Source organism: Fusarium proliferatum (genome assembly GCF_900067095.1).
Source record: "Fusarium proliferatum ET1 genome assembly, contig: FPRO_scaffold006, whole genome shotgun sequence".
In the NCBI taxonomy this organism is placed as follows: Eukaryota; Fungi; Ascomycota; class Sordariomycetes; order Hypocreales; family Nectriaceae; genus Fusarium; species Fusarium proliferatum.
In genome coordinates, this window is record NW_022194795.1 from 495,615 (window position 1) to 511,906 (window position 16,292).

Consider the following 16,292-nt stretch of genomic DNA (forward strand, 5'->3'; position numbering starts at 1 on the left):
TCACAACACCGGGCTCCTTATTTTCTCGAGATCAAATTGCAGAAATATTGTTCCATCAGCTAAGATGTCGTTTCAACCAACGAACAGATCATTACCCGGCTCGGGCTCAGGCGGCATCCAGACTGGTGCCGGTCTCAGACAACTTGCGATGCATACCTTGGACGAGCCCCATCAAGACACCGTAAGGAGTTCGATTGCCCGTATTCTTGATACAGACGTTGCAGAAATCACATATGCTCAAATCATTGACGGGTTGCCTCTGGGCGAGGTTGCGTTTGAATCAAGAGGGGGAATGCCTCACGATGACCATCCTATCAATCATTGTCACGACAAGCTTTGCGATGGGATTTTGAATAGGACACGAGAGTTTCACAGAACTTTTGACCCTGCTGTACTTCAATTTGACTCAAGAGTGAGCATAGATTCCCGTATAGTCTTTATCTATATCAACAATTAATGCCGTGTGTTAGCTTCTCCTTACATTCCAGGCTGCTTCTCCTGGGTCACGATCTTTCAATACACGTCTCATCGAGATAATTGCGATAGCAGTTCATCAAATTGCCGCACTTCTCTATGGGCTTGAAGAAGGACTGCACAAGAACGATGGTGTCATTGAATGGGCACCGCCAAAGTCTGACAAGATCTGGTGGGCGCACTGCCCAAATGGTCCTGAACCTACGATGTTCTTCCACCCTTGGTATTTAAGTCACAATAGGTACCCCAACGGGATAGCAGACATGGTTGGATATTGGGCTGAATCCAGAATTCTCGGTGGTGTCGTTTTATTCGACCGGCGCCAGCCAGTACCAGGCTCTGGCGTGGACCAGGATGCTGTATACATTCACCCTGACAGAGACGACGTAACTTATAGAATCTGTCGCTTGACGTCTGAGCAAAAGCTGCAGCTACTTAAGTTTCTTACTGCCGAAGAGCCAGGCCAGAACCCTCTACCAATTCTGCCTGATGAGAAAAACGATTACCGCATTGATCCGGAAGAGTCTCCCGAGGAAACTGGGATATACAGGGATATATGGGATCGCTCAGAACTTCGTGAAGATGCGTATGATCAAAGACTGAGGGATGTTTGGAATAAGCTGGATTATCTCACTCATAGTGACAAAGGCAATGCTGGAGACCGAGCAGTAGAGAGAAGAAACCGGATTTTCTACGCATATTCTGATGACGAGGCCTGATAAGGTTTTACAGAAAAGCTCATAGCATATTTAAAGCATCCAAAGCATAACATTTCATGTAATTCAGCCGGAAATAGTGCATGTCAGCATAAGTGGCATGTTACTTGCTTTAGTACTTAGCTGGGAGCTTGGCCAAGGCTACCTTAACTATGGCCAGCAACCAGGTACTTCTGAAACTCACCGAGTTCCTCAGTGATGAGTGCCGACAAGCCTGAAGTTACCAGTAAGAGGCCTGGAACGCCATCAACTCTCCAGATGTGGTTAGTGTAGGCCTCTGAATCTACGACCGGCAGAAATGATACTGCCCTGAATGTTGCCCTATGTGCAAGAAAGTCCCTTGCAATGGAGGCCCACCGTGAATCAGAAAGTCACGAGGTTCGTCATCCCACCTATTTCAACTGCGTTTCTGGCTCTTCTCATCTTCTTTCTTTCACCATCCACTCGTCCCCATCACCATCACTATGGACAACGACAACACCATGGAGGGCTTTACTTCCAGCCGCAGCCCAAGCAGTAGTGCTCACCCTTCCTCCACTACCCTTGAGGAAAAGAAAGAGGCCCATCATCTTGTCGTCAAGGGCGAGTACCAGCAAGAGGGTAAGTTGGCAGTCAAGAATCGACAGTTTACGCATATGTGACAAAGCTGAATATTGCACAGTCCTCAAGGTTGCTCAACGCACCTATCCGAAGGAGCTTCCTCCTGCCAAGAATACCATGCTAATCCACCACATCCGTGTCTCTGGTGCATATACCGATGCCCGTGATGGATTCGCGGCCATCTCCCAGCCAACTGATCTCGGTTGGTCTGAGGTCCACTGCCTGTACAAGTACCTTCTGGCTTTCGAGCTTAGCCACCCTGATACCATGACGAGGGGCCACCTCACCAAATACGGGGATCTTCACTACTTCTTGACCGCTGTGTTCTTCAACTGGGATACTGGAAAGGAAATCAAACCGCAACCTGTCCTTCCTGAGCGAGCTTTCGACGACTATGCTAAAGATGTCGGCCTGCTCATCCGTGACCTCGACCCCATCGTCAACAAGGATGGGTCCCTGGATGCTTCCGGACGCTGCATGTGGGACCAAGCTTACTTGGCTTTCATGGTCAATCAGAAAACCCTGGAGTGGCAAGTCTCTTGGGTGGATTGTAATGGAAATTCTTTGAAGCGGGAGGACGTTCAGCTCTACGACAAGTACAAGAACAACTACAATGAGGCTTTCAATGCAACCATCGAGAATTTCGACCGAAAACAAAACCAGCGAATCATGGCCTACAACTAGAAGCTTGCCATCCACGCTAGTCGCAAGAAGGTCATGGAGTTCCATGAGAATGGCTTTAAGATGTACATGAGCATCCCTAGCCACGAAAACATCGACATCGAGAGGTGCTGGCTCGTCAAGCACCACTTGCCCAACTTGGGCAAGTCCGTGGATCACGAGCTCGACTACTGAGCATCGGGAGTTTGCAACTAGGTATTATGGCTTGTAGGTGATGCTCTCATAAGGTTACGTATCCATCGGTTGCGGAAAGATAGCAAATCAGGAGCTAAGAAGCACAAATTGCCACAATGTGATACTGTCCCTATCTGCTTGCTGTCATTATTCCACTGTGAAGAACAACCTCGAAATGCAAATGTGCTTGTTTCTGACTCGATCATTGTCGTAATGTTTGTTGTCGAGTATTACATATTGTGTAAGATCTGTTCGAAGCTCTCTACCTCAATCGTCGGAGGTCGAGACCATCTCTCTTTGAGACTCGCAACATCACTCTGTCTTCCTCCGCTAACATTGGACGAAACAGCGAAGACCGAAGTCTTTAACCAAACTTCCTGACTCGGCTCTAGCTTTCCTGTGATGCCTATGGATGCAACGGGGATCAATGTTCGCTGGCAAACGATGTTCGTGTTGGAGTCTGGCTTCAGTGCGAAGCTCTCCACATCGACCGTTTGTCTATCGAAAAGGGCTTCAGTCAGAATTCCACTGGACCCAGATTTAGACGAGAGAATTGTGGATCTTTCATCAGAGAAGTTTCCCTCGAAACTACCGGGGATGACTCCGTCAGGTACTGGAAGTGTTGGCAAATTCATCCCATCAGCATCTCTACGGCCATTTATGGCAAAACCTCCTTCAACAATGTGAAGCGACTCGATAGTCTTCTGGCATCGTATGCGGTGCATTCGAACATGCCAGTCCGGCCATTGCCCGGTCGGCGGGATCAAGATCGTATCCACAGCCACGGCTCGATCACCCCAAGGATACCATCTCACGCTCGCGATGGAAACATTCGCCACACTCTGGTTATCCGTCTTTGTCGTCAGAATCCCAAACTTGACTTCATCGCACTTCCACTTGACCGCCCAAGTCTCACCACCATCTCGGCTCAGTGCCAGTTGGTTGTCTGGTGCAATCTGTTGGATGAGGGGGCCTGTTGGAACGGAGAATCCGAAGGCTGAAGAGTAGGCAAACTTGCAGTACTTGGCTTGATTGGCTTTCATAGGCCAAGCAACGAATTGCCCGGGAGTGAGCATGAAGTGGTGATTGCCTCGTGGGTGGTTACACAAGATTTGTTGAGGAGCTCGGACGACTTGTGTAGGGGGTTCAAAGGAAGGATACGGAAGTGGTTCGGAGTTCCAGAATTCGTCGTCGGCACTCAATCCAACAGCTATGAGTGTTTTGAGGCACCAGTATACGGATTGGGGAGAGTTATAGTCTTCAGCCATGTACATATTTCTGGCCGTTGTTAGTGGCACCTCTGGTCAGTATCACGGTCGACTTACGGATACAGCCATCCAATAGTAAGAGTGCCATCGGTTGAGAAGATGTCACTAGAATTCTGTGCCCACCACCTCAGATGTCGGGCTAGGAACCCCTTAATTGCTCCTGGTGAATCAAGCGGCTTAGGCATATTAGGCACCTTGGCAAACGCCAGCGCGCCGAAGAAGCCTCCGCAGGCGAAGCGGTATGTGAGGGATCTACCGAAGGGAATCGAAGACCCTGTGCGTTGTTAGCTTAACGTGTATATTGTTTGTGTCTGTGGCATAAGGTACCCTGAGAGTCGAAGTATCTCCAGAAATGGGTTCCAAAGTCCCTGGCTCGTTGTTGATACATCTCACAACGCGATTTGTCTAGATCGGCAGCGAATTTTGAGTAAAGGACCTGCGAGAACTGAATGGCGAAACTACCAGAATAGTAGTCTGCTTGTCGTCCTGTTCCCACAGTATCTCGACGTCCGGTCTTCTCAGCCAGCTCCTGTTCTTGTCTCGCTTGCTCGACTGTCTGCCAGGGACCGTCTGCTGACCATCCATCTCCGATGTAGAAGCTATCTAGCAGCTCAAGATCCGAGTCCATCTCTTCCTGGACTTCTGAGAACGGGACGCCGCAAGTCTTTAATAAAGCAAGGTTGCAGAAGACTCGAAACCAGCGCCAATTTGTCGGTGGCATTTTCTTGCCGCGAATGGAGTTCAACCAGTTCTTCAAATTCTTCTTTTGGTCTTGGTTCAATGGCTCATAGAAACGCTTCGGTGCTGCTATGAGAGCAAATGCTAGCATCTCTGCCTCCACCATTCTTTGGTCCATATCGTTCATGGCGCCCCAATACTCTGGATGGTGAGGGTCGGTTCCCGCGATGAAGCCGTCGACCCATGGCTGAACTAGTTCATCTACACGAGCTGCCAGGTCTTTGTCGGTGATAGAGTTATATCCGAAAAGCAATGGCGCTATCGCCCATAGCGGCCTTGCAAAGCCTTCTAATTGTGCCGCCGACTCATCGAAATGTGCACCTGTCGCAATTGGAATACGAACGCGAGACTTCCCAGGTGAGAAATATTGTTTTAGGGGATTAATCAACGCAATTATGGCTTCAATAAAGTCATCTCGGCTTTGGAAGGGGTTATCGGAGAATCCTGGTAGTGGCGGCATTTTTGTGTAACTCGGGCGAGGTTGGAGAACAAGAAATTCCGGTTACACAAAGTGAGAGAGATTAAAACAGCACAGCACAACGAGGAGAAGCAAATTTTCGGATTCTTCAACTTAATCACCATCAACAGCACTTTTGACTCACGACACGATAGAACCGAGCTCTCGACAATTGATCAGCTCCAGTCTCGGGCGTCGGCCCATTCACATCCGAAGCCACCATCAGCTGATGGTGATGTCCAATCATTGGCTCGCTTGCAACACCATCCCCATGGGGTAATGGATCCAGGGCTTGTTTTCGGCCAAGGATCGACAAACGAACGCCTCCTCTTCCCCGAACTCTCTCGTTATTACATAAACTATGCGATCCCTCGGGCAGCGGGCGAACTCTATAATCACACAATCACAAGCGAAATGGACCATCAGAGTGTACAGTTAGGTGGAGCTGGCAACAGGCCTGCTGCTGGAGACCCCGGGCCCGAAGTCCCCTCGTGTCAAGGATGTCGGCGGCGAAAGCTCCGCTGTTCCAGAGACAAGCCAATGTGTAATCATTGCCAAAGATTGGGTATGTCCAGGCATCCAAGGATGAGATACAGTGACTGACTTGCGTAGACTCGCCTTGTGTATACGACACGAAAAAGAACAAACCGGGGATCAAGGCTGGTGTCATAGAAGGCTTGAACCGCCGAGTTGGTACGTAGAACGGTGGCAATTGCACTCTCAACTGACCAAGATCAGAGGCTCTGGAGAGCACGGTATTTGACAACGCGCAACCTCCCAATCCAGCTCCTTCATCCGAGTCTTCGCAAATTATTGGAGCCTTCTCCAGTCTCATTCAGGAACTTCGAGGCTTGGTTCACAACTCGGCGGGCTCGTTGTCATTGCCGCCCGCCCAGTCATCAATAGCCCAAGCACAACACGCAACACCGGGATCTGTAGCTCTCTCATCCCCAAATGATGTCCAACATCAACCGCGAAAGAGACGAAGAGTGGACAGCTGTGGCAACCCGAACATAGAACTAGTCAGCCAGCTCAATGAGTTGGGAAGCACTTCAAGCCAATTACCCCCTGCTGAACTCCTCGAAGAAGTCATCAACGCGTACTTCATCCTGGTTCAACCATGGATACCCATTCTACACGAAACACGGTTCAGGGGCCGCTTCTACAGCCATGAGCAACTGCCCTGCCTCACTGTGCTACTGCATGCAATAGTAGTCGCTGCCATTCGCTTTGTCGATACAGAGAATGGGAAGATGTCTGAAAAAGAGCTAGAGACATGGACCTCTAGATCTAGAAGCATAGTACTTTTGTCAGCTATGGACGGCATGTCGGTCGAGAACCTACAAGCCCTGAGCATCATAGCGTTCACAGATGTAAGTACGCTGTATTTATTAGCAAGCACGTCTAACTAGGGGCTTTTCCAGATGGGTAATGGAGACATGTCCAGAGCTTGGCCTATCATAGGCTCACTTACAAGGACTGTTGAGTATCTTCAACTCAGCGTTGAAACAGACGACCGACAACAGGGACCCTTGCTAAAACCCCTGACCTCTTTGTCACCATCGCAGAACTGGACTCAAGAGGAGGAGCGGAGGAGAGTATTCTGGAGCATCTTCAACCTTGACAGGTAGGCTTACACCATCTAATAAGTACAGACACCAGCTAACCGCTTAGGCTTTGCTCTGTGATGACTGGGTAAGATAACACAAGCCAAAAAGTAGTTGGTTCAAACTTACAAGCTCAGATGGAACACTAGCTTGACATCCGACGATGTTCGCAGACGATTACCAGCAGATGGGGGCCTATGGCACAAAGAAGAAACAGTACTGACTCCCTACTTTGGTATCTGGGATCGCTCAGCCGCAAAGATGGGGAATTCGATTGTCTTCCTTCCAGCACACTACCCCAGTCCTGACCAAGTCGCGGAAGCGCCACCTGAGACACCATCGACGAACACGACAGCACCCAAGGGCAATGACACAGTGGATATGACAACTGTCGGGGCGTTCGCTTATTGCATCGAGGCGACAGAGTCTTTGAGTCGAGTTACTACTTACTTTCTTCAGCAGAGAATTAACTTCAGGGATCGTCAAGAAGTCGGTAATTGGCTTACCAGATTTAAGGAGCTGGATCTACGCCTTGTCCAGTAGGTCTCATTCTTTTTCCTTGAAACCACTTACTAAAAGCTATTTCAGCTGGAAGATGTTTCTCCCTCAGAAATGGAAAGACTCCAACATCTCGCGGAGGCCAACCATTATCAACATGGATCCAAACCTGACATTGGCCCATATCACTCACAACACCTCTATGATCTTACTGCATCAGCAGATCGCGTATCCATCACCTCAATGGACCAGTATTGTACGGATGCCCAGTGCCCATAGCGCAGAGACATGTCAAATCGCTGCGGCGGAGACGGCAACAATTACGCGCAAGTATCTCAAGTACACACCAGAAAACAGCCCTGTTAATAGCCAGTTCGCTTTCTGTGTGTTTGTCAGTGCTCGCGCATTGCTTGGTAAGACCTTTTCACCAATCCTCAAGGTCTTGGACTGATGATTCCGTAGTGCACTGGAGATTTTACAAGACTGATCTAGCCCCTGAGTTCTGGGTTCTAGTCGAAAGTCTCGATGACTTTTCTAAGAGATGGGCGGGCCCTTTGTCCCAATCGAAATCCAAATCCTCCTTGCCCGGGAAGTATAGCGCTCAACTACGCGCGCTTCACAGGAAATGCGCGGAGGATCCGGATTATTCTCCAGATGTCGTTGGATACTCGACCGATGGTTTTGTTACGCAGACACCCAGTTACCTCCGCGAAGGACAAAGTGACAATCAGCACAGCAGCCAAGCTCAAGCCGGAGTAGCATCCAGCGCGTTGCAGAACTCGTTTGATAGCGGGTCCCGGAGATCTATTCTCAATCCTGGTCCTCCAGGTAGTCATCTCAACTTCCTTCCCCAGATATCTCCTACCAATCCCGGAGTAGAGCACAATTCACCAGATGAGCTATCAGCGATCTCGACGGTTCTTATGGATCAGGATTTCATGCAGTTGGATCGAGTCATCAGCTTCGATGACATGATGTTTACGGCTCAGACGATTGACGATCAAGGGGGGCCTTTCTCCATGAATAACTGGACATTGGGATAACGAAGGAATATCAAAACTATATTATGCCAAGTAGATGCATCTCTTCACTAATTCTCCATATTAAATTCCAGGAGATACGTCTATACCAATCCCATCTTCAACAACCTGTTCCCAAACTCAATCAAGTAGTAATCCGCATAAACCAGTCCGTGATCCCAATATCTCTTGTAGTCTTTGGCATTGTGATTCGCAGTGGCGTTCTTCAGAATAGCCTCAAAGTGAGCTTCGGGCTTCAAGTCCTGAACCTCGAACTTTCCATCTGAGCCCAACGTCACTTTCGACTTTTCCTGTGCAAGGGAGAAGTCAAGCGTGTCCTTCACGATTCGAATCGCCATTGATCGATATCTCTCACTCAAGTCGGGTGATCCACTTCCAGCTAGAGCTTGCGAGAGAACAAGCATACCATTTGCGGCAATAATGCCCGCTGAAGAGTCTCTCAGGGGTGCGAAAGTATCGATTGGGGCATCGAAGTCCCAAAGAGGAACGTATCGACCCTTAGTGCGGCTCTCTCCAGAGACAGGAACTTCGACACAATCTGGGGACTTGAGTAGTCTGAAGATGAAATATTCAGCTAAACCAATAGCTGCATCCAGAAACTCAGGATCTTTGGTCCAGTTGTACGTCTGCGAGTATCCTAGGATACCCCAAGCCTGTCCGCGAGCCCAAGTCGAGTCGGCTGCGTAGCCTTGGCCAGTTCTCTTCTCCTTGACGGATCCGTCTTTAGGATCGAAGTTGACAACATGAAAGGTGCTGTACATGGTTCTTCCAACAGATTCATCTGTCTCCTTTCGTAACAAAGCCTTGATCAATGCCTTGGCGTGAGCTGTTGCTGCTTCAGCCATTTCAGTCTGGCCAGTCTGTGCAGCTGCGTAATACAGCAGGTCGAGATTGCACATCGAGTCGATAATCACCAAAAAGTCCTCTGTCATGCTGGAAATGTCGACACCATTTTGCGACAGGACATCCCATGATCTGATAGCGCCGATATTGGCGTTGTATCTTGAGTACAGTGAGCGCGCGGCAGTGATGATAGATTCAAGGGCTGTCGACTCATGTAGAGTCTCCCAACGAACTCTCATAGACGGCTGGATCATGAATGACATGTCGTGGGTATCTGTTCTCTGGGCATACTCATGAAGAGGGTCAGACCAAGCTCGTCCGACAGCAAGGAGTTGCTGAAGCAGTTGTTTCTTGTTGGAGTCTCCAGCTGAAGCTTGGGGATACTTGATGAGACGCTCGATCAGCGAGTATATGGAGCCTGGGAAGAAGCCGCATGTCCAGAAGAGCTTCTCACGAAGGATGTATTTTCCAGCATCTGACCCAGTTTGGGGGACATATTCGGGGTATGCCAACGGAGGGTTCTACCAATGTAAGTGAGGCATTCACGCCGAACTGAGGAGTGCTTACGTTGTTCACAAGGCCCGACTCTGCGGCGTGGAGGATCTTTGCTGTGATATTGTCCTCAAAAAGCTCCGAAACGATGGACGATATCGACGCTTTGTGAGGCTTGGCAAATAAGACACCATTCTTTGAAGTAGTCTCATTGCCATTTGTGTGGCCATTAGTGTGGCCATTAGTGTGGCCATTAGTGTGGCCGTTGATACCGTTGGAAATAGTCATGATTTGTGGTACTGAAGAGTGATTACGGGTAGAGTGTGTAGGTTTGATTGAATTGTTTAGTGTTGGTTCCTTTAAATGCTGATCACAATTGATCTGCAGTTGTCTCTTGTCTTAGACCTCAGCCTGAATATGAGATGCCCGAAACTCCGAAGGAATTAGCCCGAGACTTGGCCCGATGCCCGCTGCATGCCTGTTGGTCATCGCAGTGGGTCTCCTTCTTGACGCCAGCATCGCTGCGTCGAGTCGAAGCACTCAAAATGGGAACATGGCAGATGTGGTAGCCAAACAGTAACAAGATAACAGTATATATATTTTTTATCGTTGATAATACAAAGAAAATAATCTACTATGTTTTCCTTCTGTTGCCCGACTTAATACCTATGGTCAAGGTCCTTGGAGTAAAACCTGACTCAATGGCCCTCGGTGACGATCCAGTTTTGTTCCACGCCTGTTCGTTCTTCAAAGAACTTTGGACATCACAGGCCATGAGATATTTGGCAATCGCATAAAGAGTAGATTAAAATCGCTATATAGTTACTATATACGCTGTATGAAAACAACCCAGAGAACAAATACGCGTCTAAATGTCGCGTTCTGTTTTGCCCAACAATACGCGTTGTAGCTTCAGGGTAGCCAGCTCGCCTTGACCAATCACTGGCCCCGTTAGTCAAACTAATCTCAACACCACTAACATTAATATTTGACGGCTCCTTATATGCCACTATGACGTCCCTGCCCACCCAAAGAATCTCTATATGAACTCAAAACTGTATCCACACATCCAACTTAATCACAGAATTCCTCAAAAAATCATACCATGGCTTCAACGAAGAAAAAGAGACGGCTGTAGGATCATCGTAGTGCTGAGAGACGCGACCAAGATCTCAGGAAACTGGACATCACTGAATTCTACTCAAATTAATGGTAAGAACGATCTATTAATATGATGAGTGCTATGTTGATAGTCTAATTGCGCAGTCTAAGGTTGCTATACAGTCTATGATGATATCCGAATGAAAAAAGAACTAATTTTAAGACCTGAATGAATCAGGTTGCGATGTTACTCCTACTCCGCCTTCTTAGAAGTCTTGGTTCGAAGCTTCATTAGGATGTAAACAAGAGCATACGAACTGAAGACAAACGCAGCTGTGATGCCGGCGTCCCTCCAGGCGTATGAGTACGACTTGAGGTTGAGAGTCTTGAGGTAGTCATCAGCCTTGCTGTAAGTACACACCTTACACTCGTCGGTCGCATCAGGGTTGATCAGCTTGCTGGGCACGTGCGTAAGCCACTCCTTGAGGTATTCACCACATGTAGTACCGTTGGGAGGGCTGAACCGAGCAAACTCGCTTTCCTTGCACTTGACATCGGCCCCCCACATGTCAAACACCAGCATGCTACCCATGAGGTAGTTGAAAGGGTTGATGTAGTAGAGCCAATATTTCCAGAAGTCCTGAATGCTGGAGTATGGTACCAGAACACCGCAGAAAGACACCAGTACAGTGAGGAGAAGAGGATTGACCAGTGATGCGAAGACCTCGTTTGGCGCGTAGGCAGCAATGAACTGACCAATGCCAGTGTAGATGAACTCATACATAAGCATGACGAAGAAGGTACCGCCAGCGCGGGTAGAATCGCCCGGGAAACCGACGGTGTAATACCAAGCGACGTAGTAGATGACAGCACAGATGATCAGGTAAGGGACTTCTGAGACAATCAGGCCAGTCACAAAAGCGACCCAAGAGTACATCTTTGACTTCTTCTCACGGGTCTCGAAGATGTCTCGGCGATGGATGAACAACGGCTGAAGCTGAGCCATGACACCGGGTGCGACAAAAATGAAGTTGAAGACTGTAAACAACTTCAACTGAAGTTCAGCGACAGACGATCCAATTTGCCAAAAGGAGAAGCCGTTGAAGAGGGCAGAAGACAAGTGGAGAGCGAACTTGTTGTTGATGTAGTCTGTGTTGCGATACAAGGCGATGTTCATGCGATGGGTGACGAGCTTGGTTTGCTCCCACAGAGAGGTAGCAAATTCGTAACCATCGTCGGTAGTGGCCGGGGGCTTGGAAGCAGCTTCGCTGATGATGCTATCGAGCTCTTTCTCAACAGCATCGTGCTCAGGGGAAGACAGCCAGACCTGGTTCCAATCCTTGCCTTGGGAGAGATGTCCGGAGACGACGTCAATCATGTGCTCGGCAGGGTTGACATGCTCTGGGCAAGGAGCTCCGTAGCGACCAAAGTAGCCAGTGACCGTGTTGCCATGCTCGCCAATGTCGCCAAAGTACACTGTCTTACCGCCCTTGGCGAGAAGGAGAAGGGTATCAAACTGAGAGAAGAGCTGGGCAGAGGGCTGGTGAATGGTGACGAGGATTGCCTGACCGTGAGCAGCCAGCTTGCGCAAGAAACGAACGGTGTTATATGCAGATTGTCCGTCAAGACCAGAAGTAGGCTCGTCAAGGAAGATCAGAATGCTAGGCTTCGAGACCAGTTCGACACCAATAGTAACACGCTTGCGCTGTTCGACACTCAGACCGGCACCGACTTGGCCAATCAGGGTATCGGCAAGATCATGAAGCTCCAGAAGGTCAATGATAGTGTCAACATACTTGAGCTTCTCCTCACGAGGAGTGTCACGGCTTTGTCGGAGAAGGGCAGAGAACTCTAGAGCCTCGCGGACGGTAGCATAGGGTTCGTGGACATCAAGCTGCTCACAGTAGCCTGCAGAGCGCTGGAAAGAAACCGGTAGGGGCCGGCCATCAACCATGATAGAACCCCGAATGGTACCCTCAGTCTTGCGTTGAGCCAGAACATCAAGCAGAGTAGTCTTTCCAGCACCCGAAGAGCCCATAAGAGCACCCAACATGCCTGGCTTGACCCAGCCTTGAACATTATCGAGAAGAGTGCGATCACCTTGAGGAGTCTTGACAGTATAGCTGAGGTTCTTCCAGGTGAACACTGAGGTGTTGCGGACCAGACCCATTGCTTCGCCGCTGGTGTCGGAGTCATCGCCAGATACAACACCACCATCACTGCTGCCCACGATCTTCTTCTCACCCTTTGTCTGTCCCTCCTCATCAGACTGACGAAGAGCAGCGGTAATGTGAGCGTTCTCGCGAGGGATGACCAGACTGGGTCCGTCCTCAGACGAAGCGTGCCACTTGGTGGTGAAGTAGATGGTGATGGCAACGAAGAGAGCCCACCAGGCCCAAATGATACCGAAGTTTCTCCAAAGATGGTCATGGCTGTAAGAAAGAGATGCCAGGTAGTCATCGCCAGTAACGAAGTTCACTCCAGCCTTGGCTCCACCTACGCCAGAACAAGCCTGGTGATCGCCGTTGGTGAAACCAGCACCACTGGGTACAAGACTGTGCCCAACACAAGGAATGATCTTGTCATGAAACTCATTTGACAGAAGAGCGTCGAAGCCGTAAGCCAAGGGGTTGATCCAGAAGAGCCAGACAAACCAATCGTGCATCAGAGGCTTGCTGATGAGATAGCCAGAGTACATGATTGTGGCGCTGATGAGAAAACCCGAAACCTTGGAAGCGGCATCAAATGTGCTGAAGGCCGCGCCGACAGCTCTGAAAAGGGCCGTAATACACTAATGATATGTGTTAGTACTGAAGGGATAGTAAGTAGGAGCAATACACTTACAATTGTGATTGAGACGAGAAGAACCCAGAAGGTGAAGAAGTGTCCAGCCGAGGCGGTAAGGCCAACCATGAAATACTCAACCACTGAAAAGGTGCTGACCTGCAACAGAATTACAGGTATATCAGCAGCAATCTGAGCGATACAGAAGGCAGCAGGGTGGTACATGGCAAATGATTTGTGCTTGAGAAGAACGGGGCGTCCGGTAAAAGAGTCAGTGACCTCAGACATTGAGACCAGGGAGTTACAAAGAAGAGCGATGAAGACAGCGCCTGATTTGATGAAGAGGCCGCTTGAGTCGTCAGAGGCATTGTAGAATAGAGAGCCAGCGATCAAAGCCTGTACGATCATGGAAAGCTGCTTGATCAAGAAGGTAGGCTTGTCTCCGAGGACAATCTGGTACTGACGCTTCACACAAGCTTTGGCCTGTGAGATGAACCCGACCGTCATGGGGCTGCTATCGGGGAGCTTCTTATCCTTCAGCTGACGGACACCCAGCTTGAATTGCTTGGTCCTTTCGTCGGCGATCGCCGAAGTAGGATAGTCGTACTCGGACTTCATGCGCTCGTAGATGGGCGACTTCTCGTACTCTGCTCGGAGAGCGTCTGCGGTGCGTGGGAAGCGGTTCTGGTGATCGGGGTGGATCTGTCGCTCGGTTGGGACAGTGACACCGGTGAGGTAGTCTGCAACGTTGGCACCGTGCTGGCAGATGAAGCCCATGCTCTCCATGAAGGGCTTAGCTTCCTTGAGAGGACCGTAATAGACTTCCTTGCCTTCGTCGAGTACGAGGACCTTGTCAAAGAGATCGTAGATACCGTTACCTGCCTGGTAGAGAGTGACGATGGAGGCGAGACCCATCACATCGGTCATGGCGCGGATGGCTTTGGTGTACTCGAGGGCACTGCATCGAATTAGACAAGAATTTAAAGGGTTTCAGTATCAGTACTTACGTGCTGGCATCGAGACCACGGGTTGAGTTGTCCCAGCAGAAGACGGAACCCTGCGTTGCCAGAGTCTCGATGATGGAGACTCGCTTTCGCTCTCCTCCAGAGACTCCACGAATGAAGGCGTCACCGACCTTGGTGTCGATAGTGTGCTCAATACCCATAGATTTGAGCAAGAAGTCCCTTGACTGAACCCTCAGCTCCTCATGCGAGCTGACACCATTAGGTAATTGGAAAGGCACCTTGAGCCGAGATGCGAAGTCCATGGTCTGGCCAACAGTCAAAGCTGGGTAGAAGACTTCCTCTTCGGTGTTCATGACGATCTGGCCTCGATAGGTCTTGGCCTCCTCGGCAGTCATGGATCCATAGTGGACATCACCCTTGATGTTGGCGTATCCCCGTCGTTTGTTGGCGATCATGTTGAGAAGTGTTGTGCAGCCTGAGCCAGGACGGCCGAGAACAAGGAGCATCTCACCGGGCTTGACGCAGCCATGGCTGTTGTCGAGGATGGTCTTGAGAGGTGACTTTTGGCGAGACTCTTTGATGAGCTTGGGGATGTTGTACTGGGACAAGACGTTCTCGTGGATAGCGGCATCAGCAGCAATGACATCGACGGTGAGGTTGGTCCAGGTGACACCAAGCTCTCTGTCAGGGAAGCCAGATGCCTTGTCTCTCTCTTTGTACTCTACCACTTCAGACTTCATAGACCATTCGGTGTCATTGTGGGAGATTTCCTTCATTGGTGTCGGTTCATAGACCGTTCGCGAGTCGATACTGTCAGAGTCCATTTTGATGGTGTTGCTGTGTTGGTGGTGGACTGTATGTTCGCCCTGGCTAAGAGAGGATAGCCTTTACCGCCGAATTGCGCACCGAGATTTTGTCTTTGATATCGAACAAAACTCTAAAGAACAATAATTATAATTAAATGGTCTCTGTTACTGCATGTTTTTACAGGGAAAGTGGTTGCATGCTTCTTATAAACAACAACACGTTTTGACAGGCATCGGCTTTACAGACTGACGGGCTTTTTCGGCGTCCGACAGCAGCGTAGAACAGGCAGCTTGACCAATGAAATAATTGGATCTGGTTCCTTTCTTGACAAGCATTTTAGTACGAGCGGGTTCTTCGATCCACTTGGATCTGACGGAAGTTGTTGATCTATGGACCCTGATAAGAATGTTCTACGCCAGGTCAAATTTACCGCTTAGTCAATTCGGCCTTTGTGATGTTGGGCCGTTGGTGACAGTGCTGCAGCGTGCATAGCGCATTGGAGATAGTGGTGACTCAACCGCTAGCCCTGGTTGAGACAGAAGGGAAACCGCCTATCTTACAGGGGCAATTCAAGCCGCACTCAGCACTCGATTCACATGCTTGTGAAACGTGCTTTTTAGCAAACGTCACAACAAGAATGACAACAATGGTTGCAATTACAAATACGGATACTAGCTTAGGAATACAAAGTTAATTGTTGTTATGGCGGACAAATAAATGAGTGCGAAAAGACCGACTACGAGGGAACGGGCCTGCACAGCCAGGTTCGCATTCGTTACGATATGAGACGGACTGTAAAAAACTGCGACGAGCTCCGACTGCGTAAAAAGTAAAAACAATGACGCAAAAGATAACGAGCCGCATCCGAGTCGGTCTTTTTATAACCGTCTTTCCGACTTTGGCCCCTACAGGATCAGCTGCAATCATTTTCAAGGGGGTAATTGAGGACCAATCTGTCTATAAATTGAAAAGTATCTGCCGTTGGTAAAAATGGGCCGGAAGAAGAGGAACTCTTGAATCTTCCGCTTAGTCACCGTCTTCGGCAGA

The 16,292-nt window shown here is 49.3% G+C and overlaps 6 protein-coding genes across 6 annotated transcripts; 3 read left to right on the top strand and 3 right to left on the bottom strand.

Moving 5' to 3' along the window:
* Positions 1–64: 64 nt before the first annotated feature.
* Positions 65–1,193, top strand: FPRO_09241 (uncharacterized protein; the record flags this gene model as incomplete). Its single annotated transcript, XM_031232613.1, has 2 exons — positions 65–412; positions 471–1,193. The coding sequence occupies 2 exons, from the start codon at positions 65–67 to the stop codon at positions 1,191–1,193; spliced, it is 1,071 nt and encodes a 356-aa protein (XP_031082532.1).
* Positions 1,194–1,654: 461 nt separating this feature from the next.
* On the top strand, positions 1,655–2,474 carry FPRO_09242 (uncharacterized protein; the record flags this gene model as incomplete). The annotated part of the gene is made up of 2 exons (XM_031232614.1): positions 1,655–1,790; positions 1,852–2,474. The coding sequence occupies 2 exons, from the start codon at positions 1,655–1,657 to the stop codon at positions 2,472–2,474; spliced, it is 759 nt and encodes a 252-aa protein (XP_031082533.1).
* Positions 2,475–2,875: 401 nt separating this feature from the next.
* On the bottom strand, positions 2,876–5,111 carry FPRO_09243 (uncharacterized protein; the record flags this gene model as incomplete). Its single annotated transcript, XM_031232615.1, has 3 exons — positions 2,876–3,923; positions 3,971–4,187; positions 4,241–5,111. 3 exons carry the CDS (start codon positions 5,109–5,111, stop codon positions 2,876–2,878), a joined length of 2,136 nt encoding a protein of 711 aa, XP_031082534.1.
* Positions 5,112–5,522: 411 nt separating this feature from the next.
* On the top strand, positions 5,523–8,256 carry FPRO_09244 (uncharacterized protein; the record flags this gene model as incomplete). The annotated part of the gene is made up of 8 exons (XM_031232616.1): positions 5,523–5,673; positions 5,721–5,801; positions 5,847–6,481; positions 6,533–6,735; positions 6,783–6,803; positions 6,853–7,254; positions 7,304–7,626; positions 7,676–8,256. 8 exons carry the CDS (start codon positions 5,523–5,525, stop codon positions 8,254–8,256), a joined length of 2,397 nt encoding a protein of 798 aa, XP_031082535.1.
* Positions 8,257–8,336: 80 nt separating this feature from the next.
* FPRO_09245 (uncharacterized protein) lies at positions 8,337–9,876 on the bottom strand (the record flags this gene model as incomplete). Its single annotated transcript, XM_031232618.1, has 2 exons — positions 8,337–9,617; positions 9,664–9,876. The coding sequence occupies 2 exons, from the start codon at positions 9,874–9,876 to the stop codon at positions 8,337–8,339; spliced, it is 1,494 nt and encodes a 497-aa protein (XP_031082536.1).
* Positions 9,877–10,942: 1,066 nt separating this feature from the next.
* On the bottom strand, positions 10,943–15,262 carry FPRO_09246 (uncharacterized protein; the record flags this gene model as incomplete). The annotated part of the gene is made up of 3 exons (XM_031232619.1): positions 10,943–13,480; positions 13,534–14,431; positions 14,481–15,262. The coding sequence occupies 3 exons, from the start codon at positions 15,260–15,262 to the stop codon at positions 10,943–10,945; spliced, it is 4,218 nt and encodes a 1,405-aa protein (XP_031082537.1).
* Positions 15,263–16,292: the final 1,030 nt, after the last annotated feature.